Source organism: Hakea prostrata, chromosome 8, assembly GCF_041222555.1.
Source record: "Hakea prostrata isolate BN-2017 chromosome 8, UWA_Hpros_2, whole genome shotgun sequence".
NCBI lineage: Eukaryota > Viridiplantae > Streptophyta > Magnoliopsida > Proteales > Proteaceae > Hakea > Hakea prostrata.
In genome coordinates this window covers 1,710,704-1,730,497 of record NC_142607.1, presented here as the reverse complement: position 1 = coordinate 1,730,497, position 19,794 = coordinate 1,710,704, and the positions used below count along the sequence as shown (strand labels likewise).

At 38.5% G+C, this 19,794-nt stretch overlaps 1 protein-coding gene across 2 annotated transcripts; it reads left to right on the top strand.

The window, feature by feature from the left end:
* Positions 1-732: 732 nt before the first annotated feature.
* Positions 733-19,585, top strand: LOC149006185 (DNA repair protein recA homolog 3, mitochondrial-like). 2 transcript variants are annotated; one of them, XM_089164885.1, is made up of 8 exons: positions 733-1,030; positions 1,948-2,005; positions 4,327-4,544; positions 4,951-5,038; positions 6,268-6,440; positions 10,036-10,182; positions 16,558-16,692; positions 18,755-19,583. In XM_089164885.1, exons 1-8 carry the CDS (start codon positions 974-976, stop codon positions 19,142-19,144), a joined length of 1,266 nt encoding a protein of 421 aa, XP_089021011.1. In that variant the 5' UTR covers positions 733-973; the 3' UTR covers positions 19,145-19,583. The 2 variants fall into 2 exon arrangements, with proteins under 2 accessions (XP_089021011.1, XP_089021012.1); XM_089164886.1 differs by lacking the exon at positions 16,558-16,692 and having other exon boundaries at positions 18,755-19,585.
* The last annotated feature ends 209 nt before the right edge of the window (positions 19,586-19,794 follow it).

The following is a 19,794-nucleotide window of genomic DNA, read 5'->3' as shown; positions in this document are numbered from 1 at the left end:
AAAATGCTAGCTTTCTTTTATATAATAGTTCTATAAGTTTTATTTCTTTGTAAAAAAAAGGTTTTTGGTTTTGAATACCCAACACAAAAGACTTGGAGATAACTTAATATTTTTATGTGTTCACATACTCTTGATAAATTTCACATATCAACAAGGTATTCAAAACACACCGTTAGTAAATCCGAACCCAAACCATTAGTAAACTCAATTCTAAACCGTTAGCCCAAACCGTTAGTTAGCCCAAACCCGAACCGCACCGGCCCGAAACCGTTATTTTCTTAATGGGCCTTGTTTGGGCTGAGTGTTTTTCAGCCTGAAACCGTTAGGCCCGGCCCGAAACCGGCCCAATCTGAACCGTTGACACCCCTAGGTGGTGGGTAAGCAAGAAAGGGCGGGGGTGTATGTGATGACAAGACAATTAGGAGTAAAGCATATGATATTAATTTTTAAATTTTCACAAGAAAAAAAAATTAATTTTAATTTCTACCAACAAAATTTCAGTTGTAATTTCTTTTCTTTTTTTCTTAAAAGAAAATTCATCAAAACAGAGGTTATCCGATTTGTTTATACCCCTAGATGAAGCCCAATGTTATTTTCGATTCACTTTTCTACCCCAAAGAATTGGCGAGTCCCGATCAAAAAAGATTAGAGGTGAGACTCATAGCATCCCCTCATATTTTTGGAGTCAAAAAAGAGGGGAGGTGATTTGGACTTAGCCAATTCTTTCGGGTGAAAAAGTGAACTAGAACTAACATTAGGACCCTGATTCGGTTCAGCGCCGTTAATGCGCTGAACTATTAAGCGATACCACTTGCTACTCCGGATTCCAGAACACTAATGTTCATGTTCTGCTACACTGAAAGTTTAAAACTTAATGTTGGAGATTTATTAGAATCCGCATATTTTTACTTTTTTCATTTTTTATTTCGTTGGGGCTTTTGTTCGGGGCTTTCCGAATAGTCTCCAGCAGCCAATGGCGAGGCTTCTTCAAAATGGTTCATCTCTAAAGCGTTCTCTCTTTGCAGCACAGGTTCTTGTTTTCCCCAACCCTCGCAGCTTCTACTTTAATTTGTATATACCCCCTTCCTCATGTTGGAAGCTCCTTTTTATCTTATCATTCATTCTTTCATTCATATGAACGTCTCCTTCCCTTGTTACTCATGAACGAGACCACATAAATGTTAATTTTGTTTTCTTCCCTTTCTTTCTTTCTTTCTTTCTTTTTTTTTTTTTTTTTTTTTTTTGGGGGGGGGGGGGTGTGGGTTGGGTGCTTTATTTGTGGAGAAGTGGGGGCTGTTGGGAAGATTTACTATGTAGAAATAGCTTATGACTATCTAGTTTCCGAGATTTGTCTCTGCAGAGATCTTTATCATACTATAAATGCCATTATATTCTGAAATACACTCATTTGTGTTGAATGTAGTTTGCTGGATTTAATTACAAAAAAAGATTAATGGATGAATCACTATATTGTGTATACCCATTTTTACATTAGCACATACATCATCATGCAAATAACTCATTTGTGTTGAATGTAGTTTGCTGGATTTAATTACAAAAAAAGATTAATGGATGAATCACTATATTGTGTTTAGGATGGGTTTATCCTGTAAGAGTTTATACGCATTTTTACATTAGCACATACATCATCATGCAAATACTTCTCTGGATTTGACACGTCCATTGTTCAAAATATGTGCATCCCTCTGAGTTTTCTTTAATTTCGTTTTTATGCTTTTTCTAAATTGTATATTTTAACTTTGTTCAATTATCCAAAGAAAAAAGTATTTTATCTTGTTCCCTACTACATTTTCTCACATGTTTTCCTGATGAGTGTTATTATTTAGGGGTAGGTTATTGTTGAAATCTTAGAATTTGGTCGCTAGTGAAGAATATCATGCATGATAGATGGTCTTCCTTTTCCTCTAACCCGTAATTGCTTTGCAGGGTTACAGACAAGGGATTTGTGGGCTCTTTTCCCAAATTTGTCACTTATCTTCTAAAGGTTTGAAAGTTCTTGTCTGGCTCTCCCTCCCCCTATGCCCTGGACCTCTCACTTTTCTCTTATTTTCACCATGCAAAAGGGTAAACCTCATATATACTATTGGATATCTTTTAATTCTAGTATTCATTTTGTAATGGATATTCAACCAAAACATTAGTTTGATAACTTTTGTTTTTTTGAAGGAATCAATCCATTTATCATCGTAGATATTCTTGGTTTATTGAGTTTGGATGTTGAGTTTTAGATACTAGTCACAACTGAGATAGTTCACCTAGAAAATAAAATAAAAAAGGGCATAGCCTTTGCGTGAGGTTCTGACAGCTGCAGGGTCTGGAGACAATCATAACGTACGCAGGCTTACCCCTACTTTCTTAGAGAGGGTCTTTCCTAAACTCAAACTTGCAACCACTTTGTCACAATGGAGCAATTGACCATTGCACCAAGGCCACACCCTCTTAAGATAGAAGGATCCCTACTTCAATTATAATGTTGATTGGCAGAAATGGTAAATAAATAACCTCCTAAGATATGCTGTACTGGGAGGCAAGGAAGATTCAGCCGCTGTTTCTCAACTTTAGAGAATCCACAAAAGGTAGCAAAAGTTTTTTACGTAAGGTTGAGTCACAAGACCTAACTTGAGGCAGGATCTCAGCAAGAAAACTTGAGGAAACAATTCGCGAACTGTCTTGAGTATTCTGTCGATCAGCTGTCCCTGCAGAATTTTCCTTCACTAGTCTGATGAAAGTTCCACACAACAGTTCCCTTATATTGGTTCTTGATTGAGCAGTAATTTTGAGAATACAATGCTTGGATGTTTTCTATTTTTACAAAGAATCATGGTGAAGAAGCTCATACTTGTATATTTTCTATCCTAGTTTTGTTAGATATGTTTGGATAAAAAGCATTGGATCTTTTGTGTTACGGAATCTAATTGATTGCAATCTGTTGAACAAGACTATTTGCAGTCTACAGATGCAAAATGGGGGACCTCGAGGCAAGTGGCTAGTTACTATTTGACCTGTCTTGCTAGGATGATTGTTGAACAAATGGATTGGCAAAAACTAATGCAGTCTTGGTCCAAGTTTTGTCCTATTTTGATATTCTTGGGTTTAGGATTATATTTCCTTAGGTTTTAACTGTAACAGGTATACAAACCAAAAGTGGGTGTCTAAAGGGGATTGTAGAATTTACACTTTTTAAAGTTAGTAGTTTTAGGAGGCCATTAGAGATTACTTTAGGATTTATTCAGTAGCAATGTTATAAGGATATTCTGGGCTTACTCCGTGACTGACATATTTGTCTTAAGTGGGAGAGTCCTATTAGATTTACTTTCAGTTTGGGGAATGTAGTAAAAGATAGGAGTTCTAAAAGTCTTTTCTAATTCAGTTTTTAGTTTAGGAAAGTTAATATTAGGTTGATCCTCTTATTATTATTATAATATTTTTAGTTCTTTAAATATGCGTATCCAGTTCCCCTTAGTCCCTATTTGATAGTTAATGACGAAGATTGCTTTTTATTGAAAACTGAGAGTTGTGATTACTTTTCTCTCCTATCCCTTTCCTCTTCCCACTTCTCTTCTAAAATTACCTTTCACATTTCTATTCCCTTATCTTGCTCAGGGATACCATTGCAATCGTAACAACAGTCTCTATTTCTTTTTTGCCTTCTATTATTCAATTTTTCTGTCTGCATCTCAAGTTGCTGAAATCAACAAAACAGTTAGCCTTTTCAACCTTGTTTTATCCAGAACATTGTTAAGCTCTGGACCTGTGGAGCAGCAAATTTTATTAAGTATATATTTGTTGTACATGGTGGCAATTTATTAAAAGAAATGTAAATTATGTACTAAACAATTTCCTTCTTGTTGCATGAACTGGGTCCTCCTATTTCTCTAATCTCAACCTCTTGACTGGTTAATGACAGGTGGGTGGGCACCTTTGCATGCTTATACTGCATTTGCACATCATATAAATATTTTAAGAACATAATGGGCAGGAATAGATTTAAAATTGCTCTGTCCTGTGATAAAGCAAGTGCTAAATAGTGTCTGCCTTTTGCCTAGTTGACTAATAACTAGGTGCTAGCATGGTTCAAGAACTGGAAATTGAGATCCAAGTCACCACCCCAGAAAACCAAGTTGGGAGGTCTTGGTCAGTTGGTGAACAGTACCAGTGGTAAACTTGGTTAATAAACCGCTGCCCACTGTCGGCAAGTCCTTGAGTTGACATGATACCGAATGTGTGTATGCCTGGTTGACTTCTGAAGTACAATTTCTTGTGGGTTGTGAGCTGATTGCAGGTTGCATTTTTCTCCATTTACAGTTGGAAGGAAGTCAAAGTCTGATGGAAGTGAGTCAGGTGAAGAGAACATGTCTAAGAAAGATCTGGCGTTAAATCAAGCCCTGGATCAGATAACAAATGCCTTTGGAAAGGGTGCAATCATGTGGCTTGGTCGCTCTGTTTCTCCTAGGCATGTTCCTGTGGTTTCTACAGGATCTTTTTCTTTGGATATGGCATTAGGGATTGGCGGACTCCCGAAGGTAACTCTGTCTGTGCCACCAAGATTGCACTGTATTGCTACCCAATATCGAGTTTTTCAGCCATCATAACATTTTTTCATTATCTCTATTCGTCATTGGGTTCGATGGTCTCCATTTTGAATGAGTATAATCCTTTCAGTATTTTAAAAGAGAACCTTTCTCATGTTTTGTAGTTTTATTATGACCAAGCGTTTGTTGTTGATCATAAGCAAGTACCATTTCCTAGTTTTGCCTCTCATATTAGCACTTATCATTTACTCTGGCTAGTAACAAACCAGCTGTTGTTTATTTCTTATATGGAATACTTAGGGTAATAATATACAATGTGATAGTTTTACCTCTCACAATTCCATGGTTTTATTATTATATTGGTTTTTTAGTAGCATGTTACTTTGTCATTTTTCAGGGACGTGTTGTGGAGATATACGGCCCAGAGGCTTCTGGGAAAACAACTCTTGCTCTTCATGCAATTGCTGAAGCACAGAAACATGGAGGTGACTGCTAGGCTGTTAACAAATGTTCTGGATTATAGTGATTTAAAGTAGTTGATTTTTTTGGGTGGGAAAAGAGCTTAAGTAAATGTTACAGGTTTTGCCTGAGTTGATTAATGATACAACCTAGGACAAAGTACTTAATTTGTTCATGCTGGATCTCCTAGCAATATCTTTGAGGTTGCTTAATATTACATTCTTGTGAAAATCAGTATAGACATTGGAAGGAAGAATGCAAATTGCACAAGGCTAGCATCCGTTCCATGTATATGGTAACTAGGATTGATCTGGTCAACTTCATTTACCTGCCATCTATTGGAGGGACTGACAAGTCATACAGATAGCACCATCCTAAGATTTATTGTTTGCCAGTCTATCACGTCTTTTTTCCTTGACTGGTTAATTGATTTTAGAACCCCTTAAGTGGATGGTCCCGTCTATTAATCACTCTAGTCTTACATATTGATCACAGGACCCAAGAAACAAAGAAATATTAACACTAAAGAAATAACAAATAGAACAGAAAAACAGACCAAAGACAACAAATGTGATTCACACACCAACATGATGTGCTACGTCCATGGTCAAATGCTCAAAGCTGAAGAAAATTTCCCTGTGTCGCTGAAGAAGATTACAATGGAGTTTTCTCAAGAACGCATGAAAAAAATGTCACAAAGTATTACCCAAAACCGTAGGACCCCAATATCTTACTGTTTTACAAGAAAACAGTAAGGCACATAAATAATATTCTGAATGGGTAAGTGGGTCGATCTATCAGGTTGGATTGTATGGCCCAAGCCCTCTGCTTCCACCTCAAATATCATAAAATGGTACATTCAGGTCACCAGCAAAATTTGTTGGAGTGGTCAACCTTCGAACTGGGTATAAGAACCCAATACACACACAACAGAACTTGTCTATGGCAGTCCCAAACGCGAAGCATCTTCACATAGAGGTGTTCACAATTCATTTAAAACTTATTACATAAGTTTGTATCTCAAACATGAAACATCTTCACATAGAGGTGTTCGCAATTTTTATTTAGAAATACTTAAATAAGTTTGTATCGAGACAAGCTTGTGCATTTGCTTTTTCTCCTAAATGGACAGAATATCTTCTCCTTCTCTGATGACTTCAAGGAGCTGATTACCAATTATAGTTTTTATTTGCAAGCATTCAGGCTTTCCAGTACCTGATGCTCCATTTAACGTCTATGAATTCCATTCCTGTAGGCTACTGTGTATTTGTTGATGCTGAGCATGCTCTTGACCCAAAACTGGCTGAGGCTATTGGCGTTAAGACTGAAAATTTGCTTCTGTCGCAACCAGATTGTGGTGAACAAGCACTAAGTCTTGTGGACACCCTAATCCGCAGTGGATCTGTTGATGTTGTTGTTGTGGACAGTGTAAGTAGTTCAGGTAGAAGGTTTCCACCGCTCTCTGTGTAATATGTACTGTGCGTGTAAAATATAATGCTTGGTTCTTATTGTCTTCCCAGGCTATTGCTTATTTTCCTGCAATTTTGGTTTAATCATAACTAATTTTCAAGTTAGGCCTTGAATATCATGAGAGGAAGTTGATGGTTTTATGGAATGCATATCTTGAAATCTTGCTTGTGCCACATCTAACAATTATATAGGATTTAGGTTCTAGCGTATGGGGCACACCAATTTCCCTAGATAGAGAAATTGGATGGTTTGGGTGATCTCCTTATTAGAGGCATTAAACTTATGAGTCGTACAATATAATTATGGGATAGGTTATTGAAGAGCACCTAGTAAGAGACTATTGTCATGGATCTCCAATTTGAACTTATGTCAGGAAGATCCAACTACAAAAACTTTTTACTTATTTATGAGGCTCATGGAAAAATTTGGAGTTCTGCATGCAAGGATCTTTATATGATCTTTGTTTAACTAGAAAAAGCATATGATGGACTTCCTGGAGAGTTGATATGGCATGTGCTGAAGAAGAGATGGGTGTCAAGAAGGTATGCAAACATAGTTAGAAATATGTACAAGGGTGTAATTTAGAATCCCTAGAGTGTTAATTTGGCAAGCATTGAAGAAAAAAAATGTTGCAAATAAATATGTGGATATAGTTAAAGATGTGTACGATGGTTCAGTGAGTCAGTGACAAGTGTGAGATCGGTGGGGGGACAAAGTGGTGATTCTAGATTACAATTGGGCTGCATGAAGGATCAGCTTTAAGCCCATATTTATTTACACTTATAATAGATGATTTAACCAAAGACATTCAAGATGAGATTCTTTGGTGTATGTTTTTTGTTGATGATATTGTTTTGATAGATGAGACATAAAAGGGATTAATACCAAGTCAGAATCATGGAGAACAACTTTGGAATCAAAAGGCTTTAAACTAAGTAAAACAGAGACGAATGTGTAATGTGTAACTTTGGTCGCAATCAGACAGATGACAAGGTGGTGAAACTTGGAGATTCCACAAAGCAATTATTTTAGGTACCTTGTTTTCAATCATAAATAAAAAATGTGATATAGAGGATGATGTTTCCCAAATAATTAAAATATGGTGGATGAAGTGGAGAAGTGCGTCCGGTGTGTCGTGTGATTAATGTATTCCTTTAAAGTTCAAAGGAAAAGTCTATAGGACCGTTTTACAACCATCTATGGTGTACAATGCAAAGTGTTGGGCTATGAAGAAGCATCATATAGATAAACTTAGTGTAGCAGAAATAAAGATGCTGAGATGGATGAATGGCAAAACTAGGAAGGATAAAATAATGAACAATCATATTAGAGCTGGTCTGGGAGTAGCTTCGATAAATGATAAGTTATGAGAAAGTTGATTGAGGTGGCACAGCCATGTTCATTGGAGGGCTTTGGATGCCCCTGTATGGAGAAGCAATTTAAATAGTTAAAGCACTGATTGACCTGGTCCAATTTAAGAACAAAAAACAACAAAATAGTACTCAAATATGGAACTAAACCATCCAATCCCATATGTAACCCAATTACCCATATTTTAGGTCCATAAGAGTGGCCTATTATATAGAAAACCGTGGGATCAAAGGCCCACCATGTATAGAACCTAAGCCTTGACCAGTTCCGAAAAAAATAAGCATATTTTGGTTATGAATCTGCATCAAGAAGGCAAGAGCAGTATAGCCACTAGAGATGGTGGGAGGTGAAAGCTGTGGAAGGTGTAGGGGGCAGAGGCAATGGCTAAACTCTAGAGTGAAAACCATGACAGAGAAAAGGAGAAGTAGAGAGTGGGGGCCTAGGGTTTCAAGAAGAGAATGATTAAGGTTTGGATCCTGAAATGGATCTCCACTCTGATACCATGTGATAATTTTGAAAATCATGGCTAATATTGTTGCATTGCCACCTTCTTTAGAATGAGCTAGGTAACATTCCTGGGTAGGTACAAGGACACCAATTCCCTTAAGATAAAACTACCCTTGAACCCATATTACAGCGTATATATATTTTCTTTGGCTTTGCTTGAATCCATGTAGCTGAACCCATTTAGTTGTAATAAGACATGGTACTTGGTAGTTTTGGTGGATGATTGATGTGAACCCATTTCTAGGGTTAGGGTTTCTAGGATAATTTCCCTAGGATTAAGGATTCGCCCAGAATCTTCCAGCAATTATCTAATAATTTTAAGGGAACCTGGGGTTGCTTGGGTGTTAATAAATCTGTATGGGATGCAACAAACTAATGGAGAAAGAGATGGGAATCTAAATAGGATGGGATAATTTGGAAAGGGGAAAATTTTGGGTTTTATCAAATCCTAAGGTGGGATCCTTTACTAGGTAGTAGGGTATCAAGATAATACTAAGGAAAATGAGAAGGCTAAAGGAAGCCTGCAGTTGGGATTTGGAGGGGTTTAGGAATGATTCTTGGGCAATCTTGAATCTTCTTTCTCTTCTCTCTTTTCTTTCTTTTCTTTCTTTCTTTTGTGTTTCTTTCTTTTCTGCTACAAGAAATAAGAGGCAGAGAAAGGGGGCTGAAGGAAGAAGCAGAAGGGGGAGGGGTGCTGTAGGACTTAGAGGGGTGGGGAGAGGGCTAGAGGGTCTTTAGGGGATGGTCGTGGGGTCCTGGGATGCTTGCTGCCTAGCTGCAGCAGCAGGGGAAAGGGGGTGGGAATTCTTGCACAGAAGAGGGGAGGGCCAGGGGGTGACTTGTGAGGGGTCTGGGGCAGGCAGGAGGGTTAGGGTGCTGCTGTAATTACAGGGGAGGGGAGGAAGGGGGCCATGATGGTGGGGGAGGGGATTCCTAGGCCTTACGATTGGTGGGAGTGAAGGGGAAGGGCGGTGATGGAGGTAGGATGCAGGGGAAGGGGTGGGGCATGTGTGTACTTTCTTGGGAGCTGCTGGAGTTTGAGAATGGTTGCTGATTGTTGATGAAGGAAGCTGTACTTGAGAGTTGAAGAGCTGTAAAACCACCATGGCACTCCCAAAGAGAACCATGACCCAGTTTCTCGTAAATACTTTAATTTTATTCAATCAGACTTAACTTACAAAGAAAGAGTAGGCTCTTATTTATAGCTTACTGAAAAGAACTCACACTAGGTGGGATTCCTTTATAGATTAGGATCCCACCACCACAATCATAGATCTAAGGGTCCCCCCTAATAGAGACATGCTGAAATAGAAGTTTAAATAACTTAAAACTCTAATCTTAGAAAGTTCACTTAAAGAAGAACTCTTATGACATTCAACTACTAACTACTAACTCAACCACTAGCTCAAGTTAAGAATCATTAACCAAATTGGACTATAGAAATAAACTGGAATTAAATTCCAACAACTAAATAGCACTAGTAATGCCCAAAATACCCCTACTAGAGGATTCAACTAGGCTATGGAGGTTTCTTAGGGGCATCTTGTGGGCCCCACTTAGGGTTTCGGCCAAGAGGCAATATAGTGTTCACATCAATGATCTTTGACGGTGCTGCTGCTGCTTCTTCTTTTTTTCCCTTCTGTTCTTTGATCTGTTTATAATTGTCAACATGCAGGTAGCTGCTCTGGTACCGAAAGGTGAGCTTGACGGTGAAATGGGGGATTCACACATGGCAATGCAAGCAAGACTCATGAGTCAGGCACTTCGAAAATTGAGCCATTCTTTATCCCTCTCGCAGACTATTTTGATCTTCGTAAATCAAGTAAGCAGACCTCCGCTCCACTACACAGACACACTGTCCTTTTCTCCTATCCCATTTTTGTGGATGATGGTGAATGGAAGAATCCTAGAAAGATTGGGAATGGGATTATGATAAGGGGGAAAAGAAGAAAAAAAACCAACGTTACATGACCTGATAATCTTTGACATCTGAAACTTGGAGTAGAGTGAGCTGCTGTATAATGCCTTTTGAAGTGTCATATGTGACATTACCATCAGTCTATAGCCTTTTGTCATTGTTAGAAAGTGGCAAAATTATAGGAAAATTATGGCTTTTGAATTTATTAAGGCTCTCTTTGGTATGGTTTTCATTTATTATTTTTGCCCATTTTTCAAAAATCAGTACTAAAAATCATTGTGAGTCAAAGTGGAAAAATCATTTGGTAATTAGTAGAATTGATTTTGTATTAAAAAATACATTTGGCATATTTTTCTGCAAAATAATTTTTTATAGGTTTTAAAACTTGTTTTGAAAAGAAAAAAAGTACATAGATCTTCTCCTACCATGAATGGTCTTTCATAAACTTTTTGCATCACCACAGCTTATCCACTCTACTCCCATACCCAATCAACTAAATTCAAGTTCAACATTACTTTGAGCTCTCTATCTATAGCTGTTCCTACATGCTGGTTTGATGAGATTGGATCACATCAATAAGCCTACCTAAAACAAAAAGCATGCTTATTTTGTTGGGTAACAAGACACCTAACATAGATGATGAGCAAAAGGGGACTAAAGCGATCCCAAGTCGTCATCTACACCTTTCATTTACTGATGTGAACCAGATTCAGGGTAGAAATAGGACCTAGGTTAGCTTACCCATACCATACCCTAAAGCCCTCTAGTACCAACAGGAGTATTTTGGTATTTTTTATAAATTTCGGTTGAGTCCTGGTTTAGTTGAGTCTAGTATGTTTATGGGGCCCTAGATCTATTTTTGTATTTTAGTTTGAATCATTATTTGTTAAGTTGCTGATGAGTCCTTGTTGTGTTAGGATCCCTAAGTAGTAAGGGAGTCCTCTAGTTTTGTTCTACTTCTTGGAAGGAGTTCATATCTACTCTTAGATTTCACTTTGGATTCTGCTAGAGTGAGATGTGAAAGAATCCTTGCGTGACTCCTTAGTTCAAGTAGGAGTTTTAGTTTGATTTGTGTTCTAAATTAGAGTCCTAGTGTGAGTTTCTTCTAAAGGCTGTAAGCCTCACTATAATGTAATATTCGGCTATGATTGATGAAAATACAGCTGACAACTGAAGGAGCAAAGCCGGGAGTCGTGGCTCCCATTGAAGGGAGCCTGCAGCAACTTTAGAGAGAATTTTTGCAGAATATGAAGAAGACCTTGCATCCTTACAACCTCCAAGTAAGTACAAGATCCCCCAACCCCTAGCCTACCCGTCCCCTTCATTTTGCTTCTGTTCGCAGGCGCTACCCCTTCCCTAATTCCACCATCACAGCCCCTTCGTCCATTGCAAGCTCCCCAATCCCCTTTGCAAACCCTGCAGCATCACCCTAGAGCCTCCCCTAGCCTTAAACCTTAACGCCCACCTTCTCCACCCTAGATTACTCTTCCCCACCCACTTTTCTTCCCCTTTCTTCTCTTCTTCCTTTTTCAAAGCTTGCGGTACTTCTGGAAATTCCAGAATTTAAAAAACCAGAAAACCTGACCTAAACCCTAGGCCTCCCCCAGCTGAGACCTATCCCTATATAGAATCCCTCCTCATGCCCTACCCTTGATCTTAGGTTTGAACCCCTCCCCTCCCTCTGGACCCTAGAATTTCCTGCAATTCATCCTCTTTCTTAGTATCCCTAAAACCCTAAAAACTTCAAAACCATAAATCTCTTTAACCCCTCATCCAAAACCCAAACCCTTTTAGGATTAGCCTCCCTATTGCTTATTGAACACTGATCCTAACCCTAGCCCAATCCAAATCCTAATACCAAAACCCTAGCCTTTGAGTTCCAGTCTGAAAGTAAAACTACAGCAATGAAACAACATTGGAATTCAAACCCCTAACCTCCAAGATCTAGCCAAACTTAACCCTACCCTTTTTTAAACCCAATCACCCCTTAGACACCCTATTTTCTTCAACCGTAGGGTGCTCTAAGGTCGAAACCCTAACTGACTGCTGAATGCTGATTCTCTTGAAGAGGATCCTGTGGGTGGACCTAGATCTAGGGCTTTTCTTCATCAATCAACCTAGATCCTGGTTCACATCACTAACCTTAAAATCCAGGTAATGTATGGAAATATATCTGTTTGGGGATGTAAGTATCACTGAGAAAAAGTGGAATTATCCTCCAACATCTCAGTTATGCAACAGAAACTTTAAAATACCAAAACAAAACAAAATTCCATGGTCCAAAACATTCATTCTAGACAGTTGACTCTGTCACTCTGGTGATCCTGGTGCTGTGACCACCAAGTTAATCTTCAGTAGTTAAAAACAGCTCAAATATATGGAATATGACTAGACTTGGAACTAAAGATAAATGTGAAGAGAAGAACACGTCCTGGATTTTAACTTGGTTTCCTCCCTTGGTCACCTGATGGTGCTCCAGACTGTCAAGGCACTGCCAGCATTCAATGTATAAGCACTGCCAGCCTTACCTCCCAGAATCTTTGCAGCCCCAAATTCCCACGGCCTTTCTTTTCACTGTATACTTTCCTCCATCTTCTTTATCTGCTTATGCAGACTAGCACCACACCAGGTGCCATATTTCCCAAATCCCAACAATACCTGCATTTTTTGTGGCTTAGTCACATTTCGGTCCCTCGAGGACTCAAGGTGTCTGTGGTGGCTGACAACAAGAAAGAAGCAAGACCCTATTTCACCTCCCTTTCACCTACTGACCGTTTCTTATACACTGTACATGTTTGAGCATCATTGAACAACTCATCAATCTAGATTCATTTTAATAGGAACAAAAATTCAACAAAGTCAATTGAATTGGTGGCTCAACCCATGGACTCTTTACCTGTTTATGCAATCATAGCACAAGACTTTACTACTCAAGCTGCGTTATATACTCATCATCAATACATCACAGGATTCATCATGACAGGAGCCTTTGCTCATGGAGGGAATTGGAAGAATCTTTTGGGTCTTCCAATATCACTAGGTTGATTGTTTTGCTTCTGTATCTTTCAAAAGGGAGAAAGATCTCGAGAGTTATTTCATGGAACCGAAAAGAGAGTACTTGGGTTCTCCCAATAGCTAAAAAGTGTGGAATAAAAAAAATGATATCTATTTTGATCATTTTTTTCTTTTACAATCGCATCAAGTCCATTTTTGAACTACCAACCTCCATAACACCCTTTACTTTAACTCATTAGATTCAGGAGTAGGCTCATTAATTGCACATAATATTTCAAAGGAAGGAACAAGAAAAAAATCTCACAAAAGCTCGAAGAAAAAAAACCTTTTCTACATTAGTTCTGTAAAAATTTATAAGTTTTGGTTTTCTTGATGTTGAAGTAATGGGTATGGATTAATTCTAGGTGCTTTGGGCATTGACCAAGAATCACGTCTCTTGAGTTGTTAAAATTTGGGTTCTCAATCAATTGAACCTCAAACATTTGAGGTTTCCCAAGTGAGAATTTGAGTTTTAGAAGTCAGCAGGTTATCTGGTTGAGAAGGGTTTTTATAGATGAGGGAGGATTTGATGGAGAAAGCACGTTAATGGAATGCCTAAAGATCGGAGGAGCTGCAGTGGGGAGAAAGTTGATGGCCAGTATGAGTTCTATAAGCTACAAGATGAAGGATCTTCAAACCAGATTGAGAAGATTGTTGGGGAAGCAATAACTGAGATGTTGGAGGAGCCTGATTAGGTTAATCATGTCAACATAAACAGTGGAGAAGCAGGTAGGCTTGGAATAACAGGGGGTATAAATTGTAAAGAGTGAGAAGTGGGGGATTTTTGTCAGCTCAGGTTCTGACATGCTCAAGTTTGGTTAATGTTACCCTTGGATTGCTGACAAGGATACTACTCTCCTAAGGTAAAAATTTAACACTAAATTGTCCACCTACCAAGGTTTGTTCTCTTCCAACTCCCAACCTTGCCGTAATCCTTTTGCTTCATTGCTTCATCTTCAACTCCAGCACCAGTTAAGCCACCTTGTTATCTATCTCCTCTTCACCCTCTTTGTCTTAATTAAATCTTCTCTGGTGCAATTGACAAATGATTAGTTCATCAGAGTACGAAAAAAAGGTTAATCATTTACCCACAAAGAGGTTTAACCATTAAAGGTATTTTTTTTCCTTCCAGTGCTGGTTGAAGCTTGAATAGAATACAGAAATCCAGATTGGAGAGATCAGCTGGCAAAAGGGATATTCTATTTTTAACTTTTTCCTATTCTGTTCTTGACTTCTAGCTGGCTACGCTTGGTTGGGCTTTTGAGTTCAGCTTTTGGTGAAATTAACCCTTCTGCTTGGGCTGGTTGCAAGATTTATTAGAGAAGAAACTCAATCACAGTATAAATGAATCATGGCACCCACCGGGAGTTATATTTTTGAGTTCCTTTGACGGAAACTCAATAAAGGGCTGGAGCATCGTGGGGATTTTAGATGTTGTGGGATGTGTAGCAATAGTAGAAAGGGTTGGCTGGCGGCGATAGGAAGCATTGAGGACAATGGATAGAGGGTTGTTTGGGGCGGGGGGTGATGTAAACCCAAAATCTAGGGCTTTGTAATTGATGTAAATGCCAAGTCTAGGGTTTATCTTCAGGATCTTATTAAATTGATCCAGCAGAAATTCTAGGGTTAGGCTGAATAGAGTGGTTTCAGGATTGGGAATAGGGTTAAGACTAGGTTCAGCTAGGGCTGGGAATTATGGTTGATTGAAGTTCAATCTTGAACCTTGCTGTAACTTTAAGTTCAGATTGAATCTTCAAGTTTAGGGTTTTGAAATTTAGGGATTCTACGGGATGGCTAGGGTTACGGTTAAGATCAAAGGTCAGTGAGGGTTTAAGAGGATGATTCTAAAAGGAATTAGGGTTCAGATGAAGGGTTTACAAATTAGGAGTGAAAGTAGGTTAGGGTCTCTTGGGTTTAGTGAAGGACAGCCACCTATAACTATTATAATCATGTGGTAGCAACCTCCCCAACGACACATATGAAGTCATCTACCATTCCTACTGTTGGAGACCTAGAGTGATATGTTTTCTTAAGATTACAGGTTTACAGCAAGGTTCAGATTTGAAATTCAATACACCGTAGCCTGTGAGCCCTAACCGAATCTTGTCTACCCTATTCCCAAAACCTATGTCATTCGAAAACATCCCTACATAATAACCGCATGGTTTAGAACCCTAACTACTGAATTCACTTAATTGATCCTGAAGATTGGCCCTCAGTTTTGGGGTTGCATCAGTTTCTGATCTAGGTATGAATCCTCAGTCTGAAGACAAACCCTTGGATGTCTGAGCTAGTCTGATCTCCTTGCTATCTGGTGTCGTGTCTATCCCATAAACTCACCAGCAAGATCTTACTTTTGGTAATATTTTACCTGATTTTTCTCTTTTTTGGCTTGGTTCTCATGCTGATGATGGTGAAGGAGACTTACCTGGTTCTTTCTTTTTCTCAGTCAATTCTTGAACTGTCGATGGTGAAGAAGACTGATTTGCCCCTTTTTAATTGATTCTCTAAGATTACATTGTGAAGAAGAAAAGTGAAACCATACTTACGAGTTGGGTTTGGTTAGCTCTTTTTGGGTTGACCATTGGATCAGAATAATATACTTGTAAGCAACCCAAGGGTGAACATGACCAAACATGAGCATGGCAGAACCTGAGCTGATAAACATCCAAGATGAGGGATGAGAGAATGCTGGGTTTTAAAATAGTATGATTTTACCATTTTGTCCTCACAAAGTAGCACCATGTGTATTTTAATTTACTGCAGAGACAGCTGAAAATGGTTTTCAGCAAAAAATCAAAAACAGGTCTCGACCTAGTATCAGCCTTTTTTTTTAAATAAAAATTGGTTCCATAAATGATACTTAACACAAACAAAAATGTTTTTCTGGGCAAAAAATAAAAATGAAAACCATACAAAGCATTTAAACTGTTTATTTTAGTGTCGAAAGAGTTGATTTACATTTTTTTTTACTATACTTTAGAGAGATAATTTGTGCCTGTCTGAGGAATTTCCTTAAGATGATCCAAATATCACATTATACAACTTGTGATGATGGGTCCTAACAAGTCAGGAATATAATGGTTGAGTAAGTCAATGATAGGATTCTGGATTTAAGGAAGGTCAATTCGTCTTACTCGGTTAATTAAGAATGCAAAGGCTCTTCCAAGTGCTGGGTCTGGTTTGAATCTTGATCTATTTCATTATTCCAAAATTTTTCTCCAGGTGAGATCAAAGTTGACCACTTTTGGAGGATTTGGAGGTCCAGTTGAAGTTACTTCAGGAGGCAATGCATTGAAGTTCTATGCATCAGTCCGCCTAAATATTAAAAGAATAGGGCTTGTCAAGAAGGGAGAAGAGGTAATTACTTCCCAAAATGTTTCATGCATTTGTCTATTAAAAAAGTTAGTACTTTGCCTTATTGCATAGAAACATGGTGTCAAGGGTAACTTTTCTGATAAACTGAAATGATACCCATTTAACTACCTATGGGGAGTGCAGAAAACTGCTTTTTAGTGGGCCTTACACATATTTAGTTTGATACCCAGATGCACGTATTTGGTTCAATCTGAAGTATGTTGAAAAATAGCTGATGTATTTTTTTTTTTTTTATTATTTTTGTATGCATATCTTATGTTTTGTTATTCCTAAATTAGCCGTGTTACTTGATGTATTTCTATGGTCCCAAAATGTTTGCCCGTTGTGTTCGTCTAGGCATGGAATCTTCTCCCTTTTTTATAACATTTTCTCTGTTTGACCATCTTGTGATCTAGGCACTGGGGCTATTAGTCTTCAATATTTTCTTTTTGATGCTTTTTGAAAAGCCTCCTTGAAATGCATGTAATGTAGGCTTTTTCTCCTTTAACAACTCCACCCCTCGTTTTGACATGGGGTGAGATAGATATATGGAAGTGCTGGCATAGGTCACATGAGTGGATAGTTCTTCGCTTTTCTTAAAAACTCAATATATGGGTAAATCAGGGCAATCAACATATCACAACCAACCACACCTCGCACCATCGTTTTCCTTGAATTAACAACAATCCCACCTATGTAGATCTGGAAGGTCAAGTTGAGCCACTTTTCTTTTTGGCTCCGTCAAAACCATATGATGGTCTTCAAATGTAATTGCTCAATATTGGAGTTGTTTGTGCACCTGGCCACGAGGGAAGAATGATTGATCTATTCCCCTGCAGATTATTAACTTGTTGCATTTGGCCATTGACCCTCCCCTCGGGGAGGTGTTATGATTTATTTGGTGGTTCCTGTGGTCCCATACATGAGGAGTGTGTAGTTCTTAACTACTAGACTAATTCCTTGCTTTTCGTAAAATAGCGATGAGGAATCGCTATGCCCTTCCATTGAGTACTCAACTTGGAAAAAGAGACGGCCCTAGAGCGCGCCAGTCAAGCTCATCACAAGAAAAAAGGATTGATGGTCAAGTCCTCATGCATGAAATCGGTGGATTTGGGTGAACTGATTGTACCTCAAACCTGTGATTCTTGAGTGAAGTTCTTCTCAAACCAAAGAAAGGCATATATCCTGCTGTTGATTCCCTTCTCCCAAGTGCTTGCTATATGGGTACTTTACCATTTCTGGTAAGCTACATCACTTTCCTTTTCTGCTAAATGACCTGGGCTCCTTTTTCTTATTTTCATGGAAATGGTGAAACACACCTTGCTTCTTTTCTAAGGTAGTGCTTCCAATCATAAGGGATTCGAACAATTTCTTCAAATGTAGTATTAAAAAGTACTGCTTGTGGAACCTGAATATCCACGGACTTATTTGTCAAATGGCAATTGGCACATAGAATCCGCCTGATTGCTTTACATGGCTTTTTATAACCCTGCTGTGCAAAAGTGGGATATGCATTTGCATGACCGATTTAGATCTTGGAGATTGTAATACTTACTCTCAAAATCTTCGTTTACATTGTAGTGATATTTTTTGTTTTGCTCTTCATCTTTGGATTCCAATCTAATGATCCAGGACATACACCTGAACACAGAATAAAAGAAAAAAGTGGATTTCTCGGTTTTATTGCTTGATTTATTAATTTTCTTATGGTATTATATATTCGACACATTTACATTTAACTTCCTGACCAGGAATGCATTTAACCATGATAAAAATGACTTGAGATTTTTCTTTTGAATTTGAAAGAACAATCTCAAGTCATTAAGGAAAACACAGAGGGAGTTGAACCCTTGATATGAAAAACTCGTACAACAGATTAGCTCTAGTCATTAAGGTAAACGGAAATAGAGGGATTTGAATCCTTCAGTACAGATAACTCGTACAGCAGATTAGCAATATGCAGCTTACATCCACTCAGCCATCTCTCCTAATTGAATAATTGATAAAGAATTCAGCTTATTAGCTGCAGTTACTCATGAAGTTGATAGATGAATTTCTTTTGTAGGTCATTGGAAGTCAAGTTCTTGTCAAGATTGTAAAGAACAAACATGCTCCACCATTTAAGACTGTTCAGTTTGAGCTTGAGTTTGGCAAGGGAATATGCCGTGATGCAGAGATTGTCGAGTTGGGTTGCAAGCACAAACTCATCACAAAGAAGGGAGGAGCATTTTACAGCTTTAATGATAAAAGCTTCAATGGCAAGAATGCTATTAAAAGATACTTGGCTGAGAATGAGGATATCCGAGAGGGATTGATAATCAAGCTCCAGGAGAAGATAATGCATGTTGATACTGAGAAAGACCTAGAAGTTGATAACCCGGATGGAGATGTGATGGAAGAGATCGTCTCATCTGACACAACAGACGAGGAAGCAACCGCTGCTGCTGAGGCATAAAGTTGCATTCTGCTGAGTGTTTACTAAGTTGGCTACCTTCGAGCAAAAGAATGAGGCATTCTGGTGTGCAAATGTGTCCCGAACTCTAAGAATGAACAGGCACAAATTTGGTTTAGAGTTGGGATGTCATTGGATCTATATTGGCTCAGATGGGTACTCTGGAATCACGTGCACTGGATTTCCAATTGGCCGCAGTCTCTTCTAGTATATGTAAATATGTACATAGATATTATACTACAGCTTGGCATGGATGACGCAAGGAAAAGATGATATTACTATGATGATATCCAACTAGTTTTTCACTGTAGCTGCCAAAATCTTTTTTTTTTTGGGGGTTCAGTCAGCGTCAACCTGGTCACAAAGACTTGGGGCCCATAAGGATGTGTATGTGTGTGCGTGTGTTTTTTTTTTTTCTCCTTATTGATGTCAAGTACATTATGATTACTCTGTTTGGGGGAAGGGTGCGGTGTGGTGTGCGTGGGGTTCTTTAGTGGTGGTACGTAGAGACTTTTCTGGTCTTGCAGATCGTAGTTTTCACTAAAGAAAGGAGTTAAATGATGTCGCGTTGGATGCTTTTCGTTTTTGTTATTTAGACTGTGAGGTGTCAATACCATCTTCATGGTTAGTGTAGAACACGTTGTTGACCATTC